The 19,173-nt window shown below is 38.0% G+C and overlaps 1 protein-coding gene across 4 annotated transcripts in view; it reads left to right on the top strand.

Annotated features, from left to right (window-relative positions):
- The window catches only part of ARK2N (arkadia (RNF111) N-terminal like PKA signaling regulator 2N), a 47,268-nt gene that overhangs the window by 14,650 nt on the left and 13,445 nt on the right, over nt 1–19,173 (top strand). For 3 of the 4 annotated variants that reach the window (XM_021284890.2, XM_005500410.3, XM_065046898.1), the window contains exon 2: nt 1,738–2,554. In XM_021284890.2, the coding sequence (XP_021140565.2) occupies nt 1,738–2,554 (817 nt within the window). Of the gene's footprint in view, nt 1–1,737; nt 2,555–8,619; nt 15,348–19,173 lie in introns of those variants that run through there. The other variant, XM_021284891.2, reaches the window with a different exon arrangement.

The following is a 19,173-nucleotide window of genomic DNA, read 5'->3' as shown; positions in this document are numbered from 1 at the left end:
TGTTTGTTTTTCTTTCACTTATTTGGCAGACCTAGAGTGGTCATCTCCATCTTTCTTGTATTATCTGATATTAACTAAGCTTTCTCTTATTAACTAGGGTTTCTCTTCTGTAAATATTTTCGTAATCCCCTTGCACTACTCAGCATTTAATTCATTAGCCTGAAGCAAGCATGAAGTCTATTTTAATATTATTTAAAAATGAAGTTTTAAAGTGTTTCAGGGCAGATAGGACAACACTGAGCTTTTCACAGCACCTTTTAGGAGGAAGGCAGCCTAATCCTGTGCTGCAGATGGAGTCGGGGAAGCAGCATACAATTGTGTGCAATTACATATGTGCAATTACAGGCAGCTTGGGATGGATCAGGAAGCTGAAGGAGGATTGTCAGGGTACAGAAAAATCTCTCTGAACCACTCATGCTTTCTCAGGTTGCTCAAGTACTAATTGTCCTCATTTGCAGAAATGTGTTTTCAAAAAAACAGTAGGTTAAGTCTTAACGCTACTTTTTCTTGTCTACGCTTTTTTGTGGGGCTGCCATAAATTTATCGTTTACTATACTTCTAAACCCAGAAATTATTTACTTCACACCATTTATCTGTAAGCAAATGTGATAATTAAAACATCTTTATTTTGAATTCAAAGTGAAAATTTAACTGGAAGGCAGGGTGTGAATAATGAATATAAATAAAATTTCCCTGAAAGTGCTTCTGGTACTTTCGGGTTGATAACGTGCAAGTTATCAATCAGATAAATAGCTCGGGCTTTGCATTTGCACTGGAGTGATGCAACTTATTAAATTATAACTTGAAGTGAAATTTAGGATATTGCTGTGGGTGGATACTGTTCGTTGCTTGCAGCAGTTACTGGGAACAAATCTGCCTTAAACACAGCTAATGCTTCTAAAGGCATTGCCTGTAGATGTCGTAAACCCGTGTCCTTGACCATTTCATATCAATTTGTGGCATTTCTTCTAAATACGTCTTTGGTATGAGATATTTGCTGGCAGCAATTCCACTGCAAAAGGAAGGTGTTTGCTCTGTGATGTTCAGCAGCCTGTTTTTTCAGATTTCTGCACAAAGCGACTGGATTTCTCCTGTGTCGTGTTGGTACTGTAAGTTTGCAAATTACCATAAAAACATGGTAATTTTATGAAGTTGAGGTCCCGTTCAGCTGAGAGTAGATTTCTCATAGATATGGAAACAGAACTATATTCTGGTGTGTCCAGGTAGATGACTACCAAGTCTGGGAATTTTCTGGCTGGCATTGTTCATAAGGGCAAAATTCTCCATTAAAATATGTTTAAAGTTCTAGGTGAAAAAGTTGAGCATATGTTGCTTACAATACATTGATTTACATTTTATAAAGTAAGAGTTTAGAAGTATTTTTACTATTTTCTGATCTGTTTTGATTATTATAGTGAGGCGAACCATGTTTGATGTGATTCCTGTACCGTCTTTCATGGGTGTGTGAAAGGAAGAATAGTGTGGTGTAACAGGAAAAAGTAAATGAAGAAAAGGCTGGAGGTGTCTGAAAGCCACAGAGATGAGGTTCCTAGGGACATGGAGGTTAATGGTTGGACTCAATCATCTTAAAGGTCTTTTCCAACCAAAATGATTCAGTGATTCTGTGAATATGATACTGAACCATGCTGTCTGTAATTTAAATCATCAAGGTAGTACTGCGAAGAACAGGACTTAGTTATTTGGGTAAATGATTCTTACTGTTCTGTTCTTGTGCAGGCTGCTGCATTGCTGAAGTCTGTGTCTAGTTCACCCCATCTTCCAGACCACGTGCTCCATGCTTTGAGACCAGGAGGACCTTGGTGTTCTGAAATGAAGATGGAGACAGTGGGAAAAACAGAAGAACTTGTTGATTCAGAAGTTCCGCCAAAGACTTCTGAAAAGCAAGAGGTGGCTCCTGATGAAGATGGGCCAATAGAACTGGAGACACAAACCCAGAAGGACAGCGTGGCCGCCGCAGCGGACTCTGTGGTCCTCTCCTCCATGCCTTGCTTACTGATGGAACTGAGGCGAGACTCCTCGGAGTCTCAGCTGGCGTCTACAGAGAGTGATAAGCCAACGGGTGGTCGAGTTTACGAGAGTGACTCTTCTAATCATTGCATGCTTTCCCCTTCTTCCAGTGGGCATTTGGCTGACTCAGACACATTGTCTTCCACAGAAGAGAATGAGCCCTGTCACGCTGAAGCTGCTGTGGAAGGTGACCCTTCTGTGGTGTCTGGGGCTGTGGTCGGGAGGAAATCCAGGCGATCCAGGTCGGAAAGCGAAACTTCAACAATGGCTGCAAAGAAAAACCGACAGTCTATTGATAAGCAGAATGGCCGAGTTACCAAGGTAAAAGGTCACCGAAGCCAAAAACACAAAGAAAGAATCCGGCTCTTAAGACAGAAACGGGAGGCAGCTGCTCGCAAGAAATACAACCTGCTGCAGGACAGCAGTACCAGTGATAGTGACCTGACGTGTGACTCGAGCACGAGTTCATCAGATGATGATGAAGAGGTTTCAGGGAGCAGCAAGACAATCACTGCAGAGATACCAGGTAGAGGATGTTTTTTAAACTGAACTGTAACACATCTGACATCGTTTCTCAGCTGTCATGCTAAATTAGATGAGTGACACTTGAGAAAAACCAGGAGAACTGCAGCTCTGTGTAAATTTGAAGACTGCAGTGTATTAACAAGACATGGGCAAATCTTAAAAATCTGTTCTGAGGTTTCAGTGCACTTTTGCACACCGACAAAGCATAGAAATGGTAAATTGGCGGAAGCACTATCCTTGAGTTCTGGAATTTTCAGATCTTTTCCTTTGTAAGCCTATATGAACTATCAGTGCTGTCAAATCCCATTAGACGGTGATAATCTAATAAACACATTCTTAAGATAAGTGGCCAGCTTTGCTTTAATATTTTAAGAGCACAGCTCGGCAGCTGTGTTAGAAATAACCTGGCAACCCTCCTGCCCATGTTACAGTAAGGCCCTGTTATTATTGCCCTTACGCTGTGCTTGTGGCTCTACGTTTCAGTGCATGACAAACCTACATAGCCTTATTGTAAGTTCATGCATATTGCAGCTGGTCACCTATTTTAGGACATAAATATGAATATGTTTACGCAGGTGCCCAAGCTATATTCACACTTAGTTTTTCAACATTTTAGGCAAAAGCTGTTACCATTTTCCTGTGTCATAGGATCTATAACTTCTACACTTCAAATTTTCTGACACATCCATTATAAGATTGGGGGAAGTAAATTATAGGGGCCTTCTCTTTATTTTACTAGTAAAAGAAAGACTAATTCTTCAAGTTTTTTTGTCTGCTGAGTCTTTGTTACTTTACTAGCCAAAGTGCCGTGGACAGGGTTTTATGTGAATTATTCTTGCAGCATATTATACCATAGAACCATCATCATATGGCAATCAAAAATAAAATCACATAAAAATAAACTTTTTGGCTTGCCAATTTTTACTGGGTTACATGCCTTTTTTCCTCTTGTGCTAAAAGATTTTTTTTTTTCCTAGAGATAAGTATCAGCTTACATAGAGCCAGAACTTTTAAAGGAAAACTGCAATAATTAGTCATAACTTGCTGAATGAATGTCTGATAGATTAATTATTTAAAATATTTGCAGCAGAATAACTATTTTAACCGACTTGATTATAGTGAATGATTCTTTCACTATGAGAACTGGCATTTTTCCCACATATGGCTAGGAAGCAGGTTGCCCAAGGGAAGTTAATGTTTTTTATTAGAAGGTCTGGGAAAGGCATAGTTTTAAGATTATTGTGTAGTAAACGTCTAATAGACATCTAAAATTATTTTTACCAATTTAGTAGTTAGTTGGACTTATAGCTTTCATAGTTTTGTGCCTGTTTATTTACTGTATGTACACTTTGCTGGGCAATTGAAGCCTGATTTAAAGCCTGTCAAAGAAGACTATTTCATTGAGTTTTGGGACAGGTTCCTCCCCACTCCAAAAAAACCTCAAAACACACACAAGAGGTCCCCAAGGTTCTGTTATTTTTTAAGTTGTAAAAGTACCTTGTGACCTGGAAAGGCACCACATGGTGTTTTCAGATCTGCCAAGATTTATGGCTTCTATTGCGGAGACCCGAAACCACTCTGGGGTACTTTTTGTGTGTCATTAGGCTCTTTCTGTGTTTGAGCTCAGCCTTAACTGTGAGATGCTTCTAATGAAAAGGTCCCATTGTAGTATATGGAACAACTTGATGACTTAATGATGCACACACCAAGGCCCGATTTTATCTGCGATGCAAGATGTGGGAGTGCAAAAACCATCCTGGGGAACAATGCCCTTTATTCTTATTTCATAGCAAGTATCATCTGCTTGACACTGAATCACACTTAAGACATCAAAAGTTTCGGAATGAGGTGCGATGCGTACCTGCCACATTGCGGTTTTCCTTTAAACAGAAACGACTTTGGTTTGTGGGAAGCAGTCTCCAAGTGCAAAAGAAAAATATTCTCTACAGAGATAAGGACGAGATTGGCCAAAAGTGCATCTTGTGCTACTTGTGGGTTACTGAAACGTTGTGGTCTTAACAGATGCAGTTGAGCTCTGAGTCTGAGCAGGACTCCCAGCTCTCCATCACAGCGGAAGGTTCACATGCCATCTGCGATCCCTCTTCTTGGAACTGGCAAAGTGCATAACTATATATATATAGATATATATATATATTTTTTTTTTTAACTGGAAAGCCATTTTAGCGCACTTAGCATTACACTGTGAATGTCCTCAAACTTTAGGGAATGAACACATAGCTGGAAAATAATACAGGGTATCGAGAAGTATTACTGGGAATTTCAGGCCATGCGTGTCCTTTGCACACAGTCAAAAATGAAGAGAAAACTTCAGGTTTAACTTGATCCTTGAGTGTCAAGAAACTACAATGCACCTGTCAGAAGGACATAAGCATGCAAAAACTTTTTCCTTTTGAAAAAAGTCTGTGCATATTGATGAAAAAGACTTTTGCAGGTAAACCGCATTCCCCTTAGTCCGACTGTACTGGGACGCTTCAGCTGTAGTGTTGGTTACTGTCTAAATGTAGCTTATTATTGTGACTGATTTTTCAGATATCTGCTGTCTGAAGAAGAGCTTTGCCAACAGAGATGCTCTAAAATTTTTAGTTACGGTTAATTTAATGTGGCCTTCATATACAAGGGCTATACATACTCTGGGTATTCAGCTTATGTTGACACACGTAGTTTTACAAAAGACAGTTGATTTGTCTGTGGTCTGAAAATTTAAGTGCCACATTTTAAAATAAGCAGTTTTTCACTTTGTGTAACTAAAACTCTTGCTTTTTTTCTCAGCAAGGACTGAAGACTAAAGAGTTGGGATCTTACTGGTAATACTTCAGTATGAATATTGTGAGCTCAGTAGGAGCTAAGCACGATACAGTAGGTTATTCTGAACACATGATGTTGATTTATACTTGAAAATACAGGTTCAGTCTAAACTTTATGGATGCTACCAATAATATTTTCACCAACTTGAGCACTTTAATTCAGGGAATGCCATGATTTTTGAATTATAGTAGATGGGCAGCAATTTCTTATCCTTTAATGACTGAGCCTGTCTGTTGGCATTTAGGGTTTTGCCATTCTTGAACAGACACTGGATAAAATTCACAGCATATGAGTATGATCCTGAAATAGGTTCTGGTAGACCTGCTGCTGGGAAAAGGTTTTCCTTTGTGCAAATTAACCCTCAATTAAATTGGCGTGAGAGCAAGTCTGGGAATCGGTATTTATTTCTGCGTAAACAATTTTATTTGGAAAAAGGAAGAGGGAGGGTTTTAAAAATTAAAATATAATACGAAAAAAACTAGCATTTTAACACCATTGAGCTTTTTAGAACTCAGAAAAATCTAATTAGGAGTGACTCATGTTTTAGGCTTTCAAAAAGATATTTTAAAAAGTTTCAGTATTGATGTAAAAATAAAAATAGGTGTCGCAGCTCACATTTAAAAAAAGGAAAGGGTTTTTAATACGTAGAAGTCCAAAGAGAGGGGAACAATGTGCATGAGGGCCTCCCAGCCAGGTTACTTTATCCTAAGATTGTGCGTAGACCACGTATGAAGCATCTTGAAAGGGATGAATTTGGTTGAAGTAACTCAGAATCGCAATTGTATAAGAACGGGGGCGGGGGGAAATTTAAGAGTGAATTTCAGTAGTTTACTTATTTGGAAATGTTGGATAGTATAATGATATGGAGGAATCCACTATTGCTAATTAAAATGAAGTTGTGACATGTCTTTTTAAATTGTTACATTGTCAGACTTCTTAAATTAAAGAGACAGCATTGGGGAATTTCTTTGATGCTTTTCTGCATGATGTATCATCTGGAAAATAAGATGTACTTCTTGGATTCTGACCCTTTTTGTGACTGCAAATTTCTTCTTGTGATCTGGTGTCGCTTCAAAAACTATAGAGCTGTAAGTTTATAGATAGCAAAAGGACCAATTAGATAAATGCTAGCTTTTTAATATAATAAAAATGCATTTTTAGACGCAACTAATTTTTTTAACACTTAAGGCCAGCAGTAAAGATTGAATAAGCCATGTTATAAGAACTGCAGGGGAAGCATCTGAACCATCGATTTGCTGCTACTGTAAGTTGTAGATCTACTATGAATTCTGCCTTTTAAAAATAGTATTGCAGGGTAGTACATATTTCAATACATATTCACTTCAGTTTACAAAACGGTTTTGTTAACTGTGACCATGCTAGTTCATTCGTAACTTTAAAACCCTAGTTAGAGTGTGTCTCACGTATTGCCATCAATAGTTTTTATTTAAATTGCAATTAAACCTTACTCAGCATTATTTAAAAGGTGTCGGATGGTAAGCCCATGAAATGAGAAGAACTGAGGTTTAGTTACTTGATCTAGGGATAAGATCCCTGACTAATGACAGATAAAGGTAATCATATTGGACATTATATGAGCAGAAGGAAATGTCTTTTTCAGGGAGGAAAAAGACATTGAATGTACAAAAGGAACCATGTTTTAGGAAAAAGATAGCATTACTTTTAGTTAAAACGCAGTTGGATGGATGTAAATTAGTTGCTATAAAATAATTCATTTTTGAGCAGAGGATCTGAATACTGAATTTCCAGCCTGTCTGATAGGTAAGCAGGCAGGAGAGAGTACTTAAAAAGTAGGATTTTAATAGCAAGTTTTTGGCCCCAATGGGTAGCATTGCTACTGCTCAGAAATAAGAATGATCCTAGGCTTTGTTTTGCTGTTACAGAAGGACTTAGCTATACCTCATTTAAATAGCTCCTGAAAATAACGTACTGTTTAAGTAATACTGTAATTTCATGTACACAGTGGAATCCCTATAAAGATTTAGTGCCTTATGTTTTTATTAGTAAATATTTGCTTAGGTTGTGCAGTGATTTCTCTCATTCTTAGGATATTTTCTACTGTACTTAAGCCAGAGGATCCCACAAGTTTCATGTTTACATATTAAATTTGTCAGGTTCTGTATCTGCTTTGTGTAGTTTAATGTGATGCTTCTCTTGTTTGAATTACCTTAGGCAACGTTTGTGTGTTCAGAGGGCGTGCACACGTGGTTTGTTATAACTCAGAGAGGTACAGGGCCTTGTTTCGTGGGGTTTTATTGTTTCCTAGAGGATTCCTGAGTGAACTCTGCGCTTAAAAATACAGATAACACTGCCTTTTCATATTGATATCTAAAGATAATGAGGAGGCCGCCTCTTCTTGCTGCTGAAGTTTTTCGTGATAATCCCAAAGCCAGTCAATTTTGATAGATGGAAAGAAGGAGAACAATTTCCTCCCAGCTGTGCCCTGCCTGTTTTCTGCCTTGTCTAGAAGTGGGGCTAGAAATGCGTTTGTTGTTGGTGTGAGGTTGATCGCTCCTGCATGCCGTGTGGATTCCCCCTGTGATGGATCCGTGTCTGTCAGACCTTCCGGAGGGTGTTTTCACCTCATGTGTTAGCGCAGCATTCACGTTACCTCTTTGTGTGCATGTGTTGTGCATTCTCTTTGGTGTTTAGTGTGTTTTCCAAAATCGGACCAAGAGCGGTAAGCTGTGGGCTTGGCTGCTTTAAGTGCTGCAATCACTATATCAGCCTTTAATCTCTGTTATCTTGTGTGCAATTTTGTGTATACTTAACAGTCTGTTACAAAAGGGGTCAAGTATCTAAGTAAAATGTGCATAATTACTAAGTTAAACAGTAGTATTTTGGATTGCAACTTGAACTAGACATTGTATAATGTTTTTGACACCTTCAGTTGAATCCAAAACAGGAATTGCAAGGCGATTGGACTAATTTGGTTTATTTATTAGAAGAAAAAAAAAAACAAAACAAACCTTTGTGACGTAATTGTCTGAGAATTCTAGAAAAAGAAGCCAAAATTTCTCTTATTATCTTAATGAGTGTGAAATGTTATATTTTTTTGGACAGCAATACTGTTGGTTAATATTTGCTAATCCCTCCCCCATTGTCATACCCAAGGGACTCAATTAGAAAAGTTTGTTTTCCTGAGTTAACATGCCTTAATAAACAATAGTATGTTCTCACTTAACGATGTCTTATCAAATGGCCTCAATGTCTTTAAAGCTGGCTTCAGTCGTGCTGGGGGATCTGGAGGAGCGACCAGGGAAATTCCAGGATTGCTTGACAGGGGCACCGTGTGGGATAGGAACTGCATAGGCAATGTCCTGGAAGAGGCCATGAACTGCTTTGCCGAGATGCAGAGGCAGACAGAGGAGAAATTCCGCATGTGGATAGAAAAGCTAACCCGTCTTGACACGGACGAAGAAAGCAAGCAACAACTGGAGCCCAGGGAACCTAAAATTCAACTAGTTGGCCAAAGAATCCCCCCTACCACACAGTCAGGGGCTTTCATACAGATGCCTGATAGCCAAGTACTTCCACAGCAGTCGTTTAATTCTTACGTGGGATATCAAAATGTCGATGCTGCGCTAGAGTTTCCAGCGACTTTCAATAACAATTTTCCACCTGTCTTTCCAGAGAACGGGAATATTGCAGAGCCTGATCTGAATCAATCATAAACTTAAAACAAACAAACAACAAAAAAATCCGATCTTTGCAATCTTGATGTTACTTTGGATTATGCTAAAACAAACGTTTGCTTTTCTCTCTGTGTATGCTTGTTTTGCTTTTCCTCTTTTGGGCTTTATTACCATCGATTTTAGTTTTTTTTGTTTAATTTATAGAGAATATATATGTAGTTTTAAAAAACCCACATTGTACCCCTGTGCATGTGCCAGCACACCCAGACACCTTTAAAGGTGTGAGGGGAAACCACACTGAGCCTTCATCACCAACCTTGGAAAAGTATAACTTAGAATCCTTGTTTAGATACCCCAAAATCAGTAGAGCTATGTTTGTTATAATAGGAGCATTCAGAGCATTTAGCCAAATGCTCTCTTTGCATGTTAAAACATTTATATTAGGAAGTAAGTTTTATATTTAAAGATGTAAAACACCCTAGAGAAGGTACAGACTCATAACGTTTCCTTAACTCTGTTTACTCCAAAGTTTTACAGCTTCAACACGTCACACGTTATTTTTTATTCTTCTTCCTTTTTAGGCAGAAGTAATAAATAAGCTTACCCTAAAGATTTAGCTATATATAACAAATGTGCGCAACTGGTTGGGTTTTTTTTGTCTCCCATTTAGTAGTTCATTTTCTGTCCAGAGTTTTTATTATTGTCACTGCTGTGTTGCACATGGCATATTTATGGAGGCAGCTGTCTTATATTGTGCGCACAAATACACACATGTGTATATATATATATGTATGTGTGTGTTCGGTTTGGGTGGAAGTCATCTCTAATTTTAGGTGTCATTTGCTGTGGATCTCCTTCTGAATCAAAGGGAAGAGATAAGCACCTATAAGAGGACACCTCCTGGCAGCGTCTTTCTCTTCCATTAATTGTCTAAACCTCCCACATAAACACTTTAGAATAGATAATTTTTGGCTAAAGTCAGGTGAGGTGAATCACACCCAACTGCGTGCCTGCATGACCCATGCATGGAAAATACTGCTGCTTTATTCTGTATATACGACCAAACTGCATCCTTCATGCTGGAATAAACATGGTTATGTCAGTCCTAAGATAAGCAGCCATGTGCAGGTGGTTTGAGCCTTGGCACAGGAATTTAAAATAAGGCTCAACAGCCGGATTAGTAAAACACTGTGGTGGTCTGAAGGTGTGGGCTGCTGGTCTGGGTCAGACAGCAAGAACTTCTTCTGAACCACATCTGAATGCCACTGAAATAATTATTTACTTGTGATGGGGAATGCCAGAACTTTAGGTTCATTTAAATAATACAATAACTTGCTATTGTGTGTATTTTTTTTATACTGATTGCCTGAATAGGCAGCCTTGAAACTGTGATGTTTAAAGTAGGATTAATTTTAACTATATATTAGAAATCTCTATTTAATTCTTATTATTATCACTACAGACAGGGATTTTTTGGTCATCTCTCCATTAAAGCCTTTCTTCCTATGAAGTAACTCTCCATAGCTACCAAAAACATATATTTATCATCAGCTGGAACTTGCTAAAAGTTTCTAAAGCAAATTAAATGAAAATTCTCATTATGGAAGTTGAAGGTCTTTGCATAGAGATAGCCTAAGTAAAGAGAACTCTATATGTCTCCTTTAGGTCTGTTGTTTTGCTTTTAAAACCTAATAATGTTAGTGTAATTACTTTTCTTCCTGTTGGAAGTAACCGCTTCTTCTATAGATCTGATTTTCTTTTTCTCCCTGAAGTCAGTGGGAGTTTTTCCATCAATTTATGTGGGGTTTGGATCAAACCTGTAACAGGAACTCAATAAATCCCTTTTGTTTTCAGTATAATACTAACACTGGTGTTTTAACATTATTCTTGGCACAGACTTCTTTTTTTTTTAATCATATGTGATGCCTTCATTAAAAAATGAGGTTAGAGAGCTGTGTTATTCTCAGAGTCACTGTTTGAAAGACTATGCAGGAGATAATTTTTAAGTACTGGAATAAAATCTTTACAGATCACCTTCGTGCATCATTTTGATACAAAGCTTTTGATATGAACTTGTAAGAAAATCTGAAATTGCGTGCATTTTTAACCTAACTGCTGGTAAAAGTGAAACTAGTTATATTGGACTGTAATTTAATAAACTTGTCCTCATTTGTTTAAAATTTAGGATCCTTCAGGGAAGATTTGCTGATATTAAAAAATCGAATCATTCTGGTGTTGATAGATTTGATATATACATATATATATATACCTTTATGACAATTATAAGAGCAGCATAACATAAAGCATGACAACTTTACAAGTCTTCCCGTGCATGCAGAAGCAGCTTTTTGCAGTGACTGGTTTCTTTTAATGTGTAAGAGTCACTTAATTCAGTGCATCTGTAAGCATGGCCTTAACCTTTTTTTTAAATAAAATAGCGTATATGGAGTAATTAGGTATTTCAAAACAAGTTGTGCAAGGAGATGAGCTGAACTTAATTATCTCTCAGACTGAAACAGACTTTTACATATCGATCTCATAAATAGATAATTACTTCGTTAGGGATTTCTGCCAGCCTGCAGGTGTCTCGGCTAGGTGATCTATTTAAATACATAAAAATACTGAAATAATTCAGTGTATTAATAGATAAAAGTTTGGGTTTCGTTACTATGGGCAAAAATTAAACACTTTTACACGGTTTTATCCATTTACACTCATTGTTTTTTTCCCTTTCAAGTAGTTTTGAATGTGAAAGAACAAGCAGAGAATTATAGCAGTTGAGCATACAGACTTTAAAGCTGTGCTCTTTCTAGGATAAAGGTATTCCAAGGCAACAAGAAGGCTGAGGGAATAGTTTATATTAGATATCATTTCAACTTAATTTCCCTGCAAAAACTACCTGGTGTTAAGAACACCCGTGCAAGACCAATGGCTGTAAATGGTCTCGTAAATGGTAAATACTGTTTTGTGTGTTCGCTCTTTTAACTTGCTGCAAACCTGGAGCCAGATATTCAGCCGTCATAAATCAGCTCCTTTGAAATGAAAAGTGTGCATTGATTTACACGGTTGAGTATCGGGTCCAATAGCTTGTTTTCTGAGTGAAGAAACACGTTTTTCTTTCTAGTAGCTGAGAGGGGAACCCCAACTTTCTGGTTTTGGGTGTAATATATATAACCTGCCTGCTGAAGGATTTGTCGGGCTGTGCAATTAAACAGGAGCATCTCTCCTAATGCTCTGTATTGTGAATTTGCAAGATGCAGAGCACTGAAGAAACCAACCTTCAGGTCACAAAACTAGTCATGAGTTTGTATTTTAAATACATATGCAGCAGCCTTTGGCATCTCTTTCAGAAAACGGATTCCTAAAGCGTAATTTCAGATTTACTTCTTGTCCTCCTGGAAATATTTTTGCTGTGTTATACAGCTGCGGTTAAGTTTGTAATAATTTCTGTTTTAAGCTCTTATTGTCAAAGGGCTTTGACTAGAGACTTTCTGGGATTTAAAATTTCTTCAGCTGAAATTATAACCTAAGTTTTAATCTCATCCATTCTGTATTTCATTAAAGCAGCCTGCCCTAATTTAAGACTATTTTAAGACTGTCAGAAGGAAACTCTTCTGCTTTCCAACCCAGAGTTAATCTTCAATGTATGTTTATTCTCACATCTCAACAAATTACTTCAAATTTAACAACAGAGGAGAAACCGGGAGGAGTTTTGCACAGACATGGAGAATCACAAAGGATAATTCAGAGTTTAATTGCCCTAAGTTCTATACTTTCAAATGGAGTAAAGAAACATTCTAGTTTCTTTAAAGGATTTTACTTAGGGTTTTGAAAGAGCAAATGCATCAGATCAGCTGGCGTAATTCCAATGGAGACAGTGCCAGTTATAAACCAGCTGGCCTATGTAAGTGTCTATATTGCCATTTTTAATATCAAATTATATGTTTTCAGTGTGGCAGCTGTTTGCATGGGAGTAAGTGAACACCCATGTGACTGCAGAGCCTGGATTTAGTAGCAGGTGAAACACAGATACTTTATTAGCATTTTTTTGTGCAAATACTAAATAAATAAGACTTTATGTGGCTTAAACGCCAAACTGTCAATTCAGTAAATGAAGAAATTAAGATATCTGCTCCAGGAGTTGCACCCTGTGTAGGAGCCCTTGGAAGCTTTAGGGTACAGTGTATTTTTGCAGGCTGTTTGTGCTGCTTTTTCCTCCCTCGAGTGGGGCTTGGTAAGAAAGGTCTGTAGGAAATTCACAGAATCCCAGAATGTCAGGGGTTGGAAGGGCCCTGGAAAGCTCACCCAGTGCAATCCCCCCATGGAGCAGGAACACCCAGATGAGGTTACACAGGAAGGTGTCCAGGCGGGTTGGAATGTCTGCACAGAAGGAGACTCCACAACCTCCCTGGGCAGCCTGGGCCAGGCTCTGCCACCCTCACTGGGAACAAGTTTCTTCTCAAATTTAAGTGGAACCTCCTGTGTTCCAGTTTGTACCCATTGCCCCTTGTCCTGTCACTGGTTGTCACCAGAAGAGCCTGGCTCCATCCTCCTGACACTCCCCCTTTCCATATTGATCCCCAGGAATGAGTCCCCCCTCAGTCTCCTCTTGTCCAGCTCCAGAGCCCCAGCTCCCTCAGCCTTTCCTCACACGGGAGATGCTCCACTCCCTTAAATTCCACCCTTTACACATCATTTGATCTGATGGTTTGGGGTTTATTCTTCACATGTTTCTAACAAGACACCTGCATTTTTCAGGTTTTGCTAGGGAATAAAAAAAAAGGTAATACACAACATAAAACAGATTCTACTAAAGGCAGCGAAACTTTATTCAGTGTTTCTATTGCAAAAAAATAACTGAACAGGGGAAAAATAAGACTTTCAGATATACTGCTCTTCAGTGTTATTTTTAACAGTATTAGGATGAAATTCAGGCAGAAGTTTAAATCTTTATTTTTTTAAGTTCACAGTGTCTTTTAGTGTTTTTGCAGGATTGTTGGGTTATTTTATCTGAGCTGCTAGAGTTAAGACTGGAGGACCAATCTTAACTTCAATGAAACGGGATTATATTTGGCAGTTATTCTACAAACTGAAATGTATTTATTAACACTGTTTTCTCTTGTTAATATATTTTGTCTTTTCCTGTATCCACATACTGTAAACCTCCTTTTTTTATTTAAAAGTAATATTTCAAGGGCATCAAGAAATTAAATTCTACCCCCATTAAAATCAGTAGAAAACTTCTGCTAATTTCAATGGGGGCTAGCATTTAACCTCATTAAAAACTGAGCCAATTCTGCAGGTTTTGGTCAGAGAATCCTTCGGGAGACTTTAATCTTTGCCTGATTAGCGTGTGTAAATCAGGTGAATTGAGGCTCTGCACTGTGACCCCTGCAGTTACATTTGGAAGCACCAAAACAGACGCGCTGTGTGATTTGTGCTGTAGGAGCTGAAATGTTCGGGCTGGTTGACAGAGATGGGCAGTACCTTGCAAAACACGGAGCCAGAAATCGGTCTTTTCTCACAAATTTTATTAGCTTTGCAGTACAAAATGAAGGCACATGGAAAATGGGATTGTTGGTTTAGGAGCGATTGTTTTCTGGGGTGCACGGGGCGCGTTTTTGCCCGTTTTTTCCTGATTCAAGTTGTATTTACATAGGGATTTTTTTTAACTGTCATAGCTATGTCAGAGTAGGGTGCGATGATTTCCAAAACCCTCCTGATGCACTTTTGCGTGTAAAACTGGGTAAGAGATCTGGCTGATATATCTGGCTAATATATCTGCTTCCATAATTGATCAATTATTAGATGGTATCAGGGAAAATAAATCTATCATGAGATATGAAGTGCACACCACACCCTGATACACATTCCATGTGCCTTTGCCTAATGCACAATGAAAAAGACTTTATTATGTCTTTAAATTGGTAAAACAAATCCAAGGTATTTCCATCTAGTAATCCAAAAGCCTGAAAGAATGAATGTTGATCGGCAAGACTTGAATTTTTGAGATCTCTTTTTATGTGATATATTGAAAGTGATCCAGTCTGAGAGCATTTGGTCATGTTGTTTTGATTTTATTATTGTGATTAAAAAAAAGACAAACACAAAAGCTTTACTGTGTGAAATGAAGGAAAATGTGAGGAAGGTGGATTCATGCATAACTTTTTGTTCACTTTATGATTTTAGAGAGAATGTTGTTACACTACTATTGTTTTTTTATTGTATTGACAATGTATTCTTTGTCTAACCCTGTAAATTTTGCAATGTAACTACTGTAACCTGGAATAAATAAATCAATATAAATAGTAATGAAGCATTTCATGTTGCTAAAAACATAAAAAAGCAAATATCTCCTGCCACCCATCCCCCTTTGGGAATTGTTTTAGGATTCAGCCAGTTTATGCCATTTGAACTTCACATACTTTATGAAACCGGATCATATTTTAAATAATACCAGGTTTGTATTGTTTATCTAAAGCAAGAAGACTGTCACTTCAGCCCATAGTGTTGTATGTGAAGCCTTTCTGTTTGGATCAAAGTTATTGGCCAGTGTGCCTCCTGTAAAACTTTTGGCAAGTCCCTTGAGATGAATCCTCTAAGTTTTGGCACATAAAACTTGATTATTTTGATCACTGTAGTGATCATCTGATCTTAAAAAGTCCACTCTGCGTTTTGCCGAATCTTGAAGTAAACAGAGTTATCTCTTAACTATAAGTGCCAAAGGTGAATGAGGATGTTCTCAGATCTTCTACTTTTAAATGTCTCAGTGTTCTCTTTTGTCATATAAAAATAAATGCCATTTAATTCAGAGCACTGAGACCGAGATAAAGCAGTGCCTGTGCTCGGGGTGTCTCCTTGGGCTGTCAAGCACCTGGGTGCCTCTGTCTGTTGCCTTTTGCATGTTTCACGAAAGCATTCCTAAACACTATTTTTAAACTCTTCAATAGTTTAACAGTTAAAAATAGCTCAGTAATTTGAGGGGAGCGTTGTCTTCTGCAAAGCCGAGCTCATCTGCTGGTTAGCCTTGAGCAAGCTGCAAATCTCTGCTTGCCTCAGTTTCCCCCATAGGCAAAAGGAGGTTAATAACCACCTCGGAGCTCTTTGAGGTCCACAAATGGAAAGCTTTTTGGAAGAATAAAGTGCTGTAATTATTATAATTATTATTATTATTATTGTACCTGTTCTGTGCGTTCTAAAGCTTAGAGTCGTAAGGCTCCACATCTCATTGCAAGGACACTGATGACTCCAGAGGGCGATTCAGACCACTAAAAGTAGGCTTTTAATTCTGGAATTCAATCAGGGTAGTCCTCCGGAGATTTTAGTCTTTTCCCACTGCCTGGGTAGAGAAAATACTGCAGAATTAAAGTCCCATCCCTAAGGCTGGAATTTGTCTTGCTGGACTTCAGCAATGTAAAAGGTGCCTTGTCTTAGGGGCTGTTTCAGCTCCTTCTGTTCCCTGGGGAAGGAGGAGGAGATGATGCTCCAAGCTGCAGCCTCTAGGCTGGGAATACTTGACCCTGAAGTTCTTTGGCTGCAGTAGGAGGGAGTTTAGGTCTACGTGCCTAGATTTAAGAAATCTGATGACAAATAATGACTTACAGGACTAAACACATTATATTTTTTGCTTCTTGTGTTAAAGTACTGCTGCGCATTGATGCACAGCTGTTTCAGTGCGAGTGTACGGTGCTTCTTATAGGAAAAATGCTTTTAACTTACGCCTGAAGTGTTATGTTTGATTCCCTCTTTTTGCTTGTGCTGCTGTTATAATGGATTAAGGGATGAGTTTGGATCTTGTAGCACAGTTTAGACCACCGAAAGTTGAGATGTGTCTCTGTGAGAGGCACGGGAGTGGCTGGCAGATGAGAAATCATTGAATTTTCTGTGCTGAAAGCTTAAAAATTGACACGTGTAGACCTGAATCATTGTGCATGTGTCTTCTGATTCAGTCATCCTTGCCGAAATTAGTTTTGATGAGCTCTGTAAATTAAGAGAGAATTGGACACTTGGAAATGCTGCCCCCGTGATGACCTCTGCCTCTGAATTATTTAAAAAAATAAACAAAAAAAGCAGTCTGTCCCCTATTAACATTAAATGTCAACAGCTGTATTTTGCTCCTGGTACTTATTAACTTTCAGCCATGTCCTTTTCAAGCATTTATTGTTTTAGAAATGAGTTAAAGCTTATCACCAGGGAAATTTAAGTCTTCCAGCCAGCTTGGCTTCTCAAAAGATCTGATATTTTTCCTTAAGTAAGTTGTTTAAATGTACCGAGCAGGGAACCTCCTAATCGTGCTACGTTAAATTTGTAGCATGGTGTGGTTGGTTTTGGTGTCTGTTTATCTGTTGAGATCCTGCCACAGTCAGTAATTTTGAGGAGTGGCTCCATCCCAAACAAAATACAGCAAGTTACAGCTGTGGTTGTAGTTAATCCCTTTACCTCTTCAACCTGAAGGAGGTTCTGCTCTTATTTCTTAGCCAAAGCTAGTTTGTCCTTATTTCTTGCTACCGCGCATTCACTTTGCATCACATCATCAGATGCTCATGTAGTTGGCTGGGAAAATATTATTTATTTCCAAATTTAACCCTTCCTGTCCCATCCTTGTAGCACTGAAAAGCAAAAGGACTTTTGAGGAAGGGGGATTCTTAGAGAGTTTTTTAAATGTGCCTTCATTGAAACTTTGGTGTCGTTGTCTACAACTTATATATTGGTGGGTTGGTTGGTTGTTTTTAAACACACAAAGGAGTTTATTTCTTTTATACACATTGGGAATTTTAGGATTTGTTGCCATTCCTTGGGCCTCATTGGTCATTTACTGGTGACAGGTATGGATAACCCTGGTGTCAGGGGCCAAATCTGATCCTGAAAGGCAAAAGCAGATCACTGCTGTGATTGCTTTGTAAATAAGCAGCTTGTTTTTTTCTCCCAGATTGTTAAATTGGTGGCTGTTACACTGACAAATATAATTACAGTATGTAAATTATACTGAAAATATTTTTGTCTGTTTGATGTATACTAAATTTAAGCTAAGTTATAAGGTGTGCTGTTTGGAAGTGTGGAAGATACAAGAGTGGAGCTACAGATAACAAGTTTATGCTTGTATTTCCTACTGATGAAGACTTTCACACAAGTTATTTCTATGGGTAGGTGATGAGAATATCACTCTGCATGTATATACATTTATTTTACATTTTTGCATGATTATACATGTAGGAGTGGTACAATTTTGACTTGAGACTATTGGTGCCTATTGTCCAAATATAATTCTACTTGTGTAGACACATCTTATCTAAAATCAAATTTCGCTTCTGCTTTTGCAGATTTTAGTAAGAAGCGAGAGGAACAAAGATGTGAAGGAACAGTAAACAGCCCCAGAAATTTTAGATAACCTGTTGAAAAAATGGTCAAATAGTCAATATTGTACTTGACCCTCGTATCTTCTGCACTCGACTGTTTATTTTTATAGATCACATTATATATGTTCATGCTGAACTCTGATGATAAGACTGAAAGAAAACATGCCTGTCGTGATTCAGTCCAGCTGTAACTTCTGCATGTGATTTAATCATCGGCTTTTGCAAATAATTAACTGAGCATCACCCAGCTTAATTGTGAACTTGGTATTCCATTATTTTGTAATTGCCTTTTAAAAAGACAAGCGTTGCCTTTCAGTTAATTATTGGGTCTTCTTTTCCAGTCATAATCATCAGCGTTTCATGTTGTGAACAGTTTGGTCTTTAATATGTTGGCATTTAACTACTCATTTATTTTTGTTGAGTCTGTTTTAAGTTTGTAATACAGCGTTGTTTTATGAAACTATTGTTTTGGAGACAGGTCTGATTGGAAATACATTGTGAATTTCTTCATACCTTGTTGCAAAACTGATCTCTAGTAATTAGCGATATGGTCACTCTTTTAATGAAGTGTGTTGCTAATCACAGAATAGGCATTTCTTAGAACAGTGGGTAGGATGATGTTTCAGGCACCAAGTTATTAAAATAAAGGAAAACAACAAAAAAAATCACCCTAAAATCCTCAGTAGAAATGGCTTTTCAGACTAAATTTGATACTTCTAGTTCATTGCGTTCTTTCTGTCTTCAACAGGCACTTAACACTCCTAAAAGAAAGAAACCAGTCT

The sequence above is a fragment of the Columba livia genome, chromosome Z (assembly GCF_036013475.1).
Source record: "Columba livia isolate bColLiv1 breed racing homer chromosome Z, bColLiv1.pat.W.v2, whole genome shotgun sequence".
Classification (NCBI taxonomy): domain Eukaryota; kingdom Metazoa; phylum Chordata; class Aves; order Columbiformes; family Columbidae; genus Columba; species Columba livia.
This window is presented reverse-complemented; position numbering and strand designations above follow the sequence as displayed.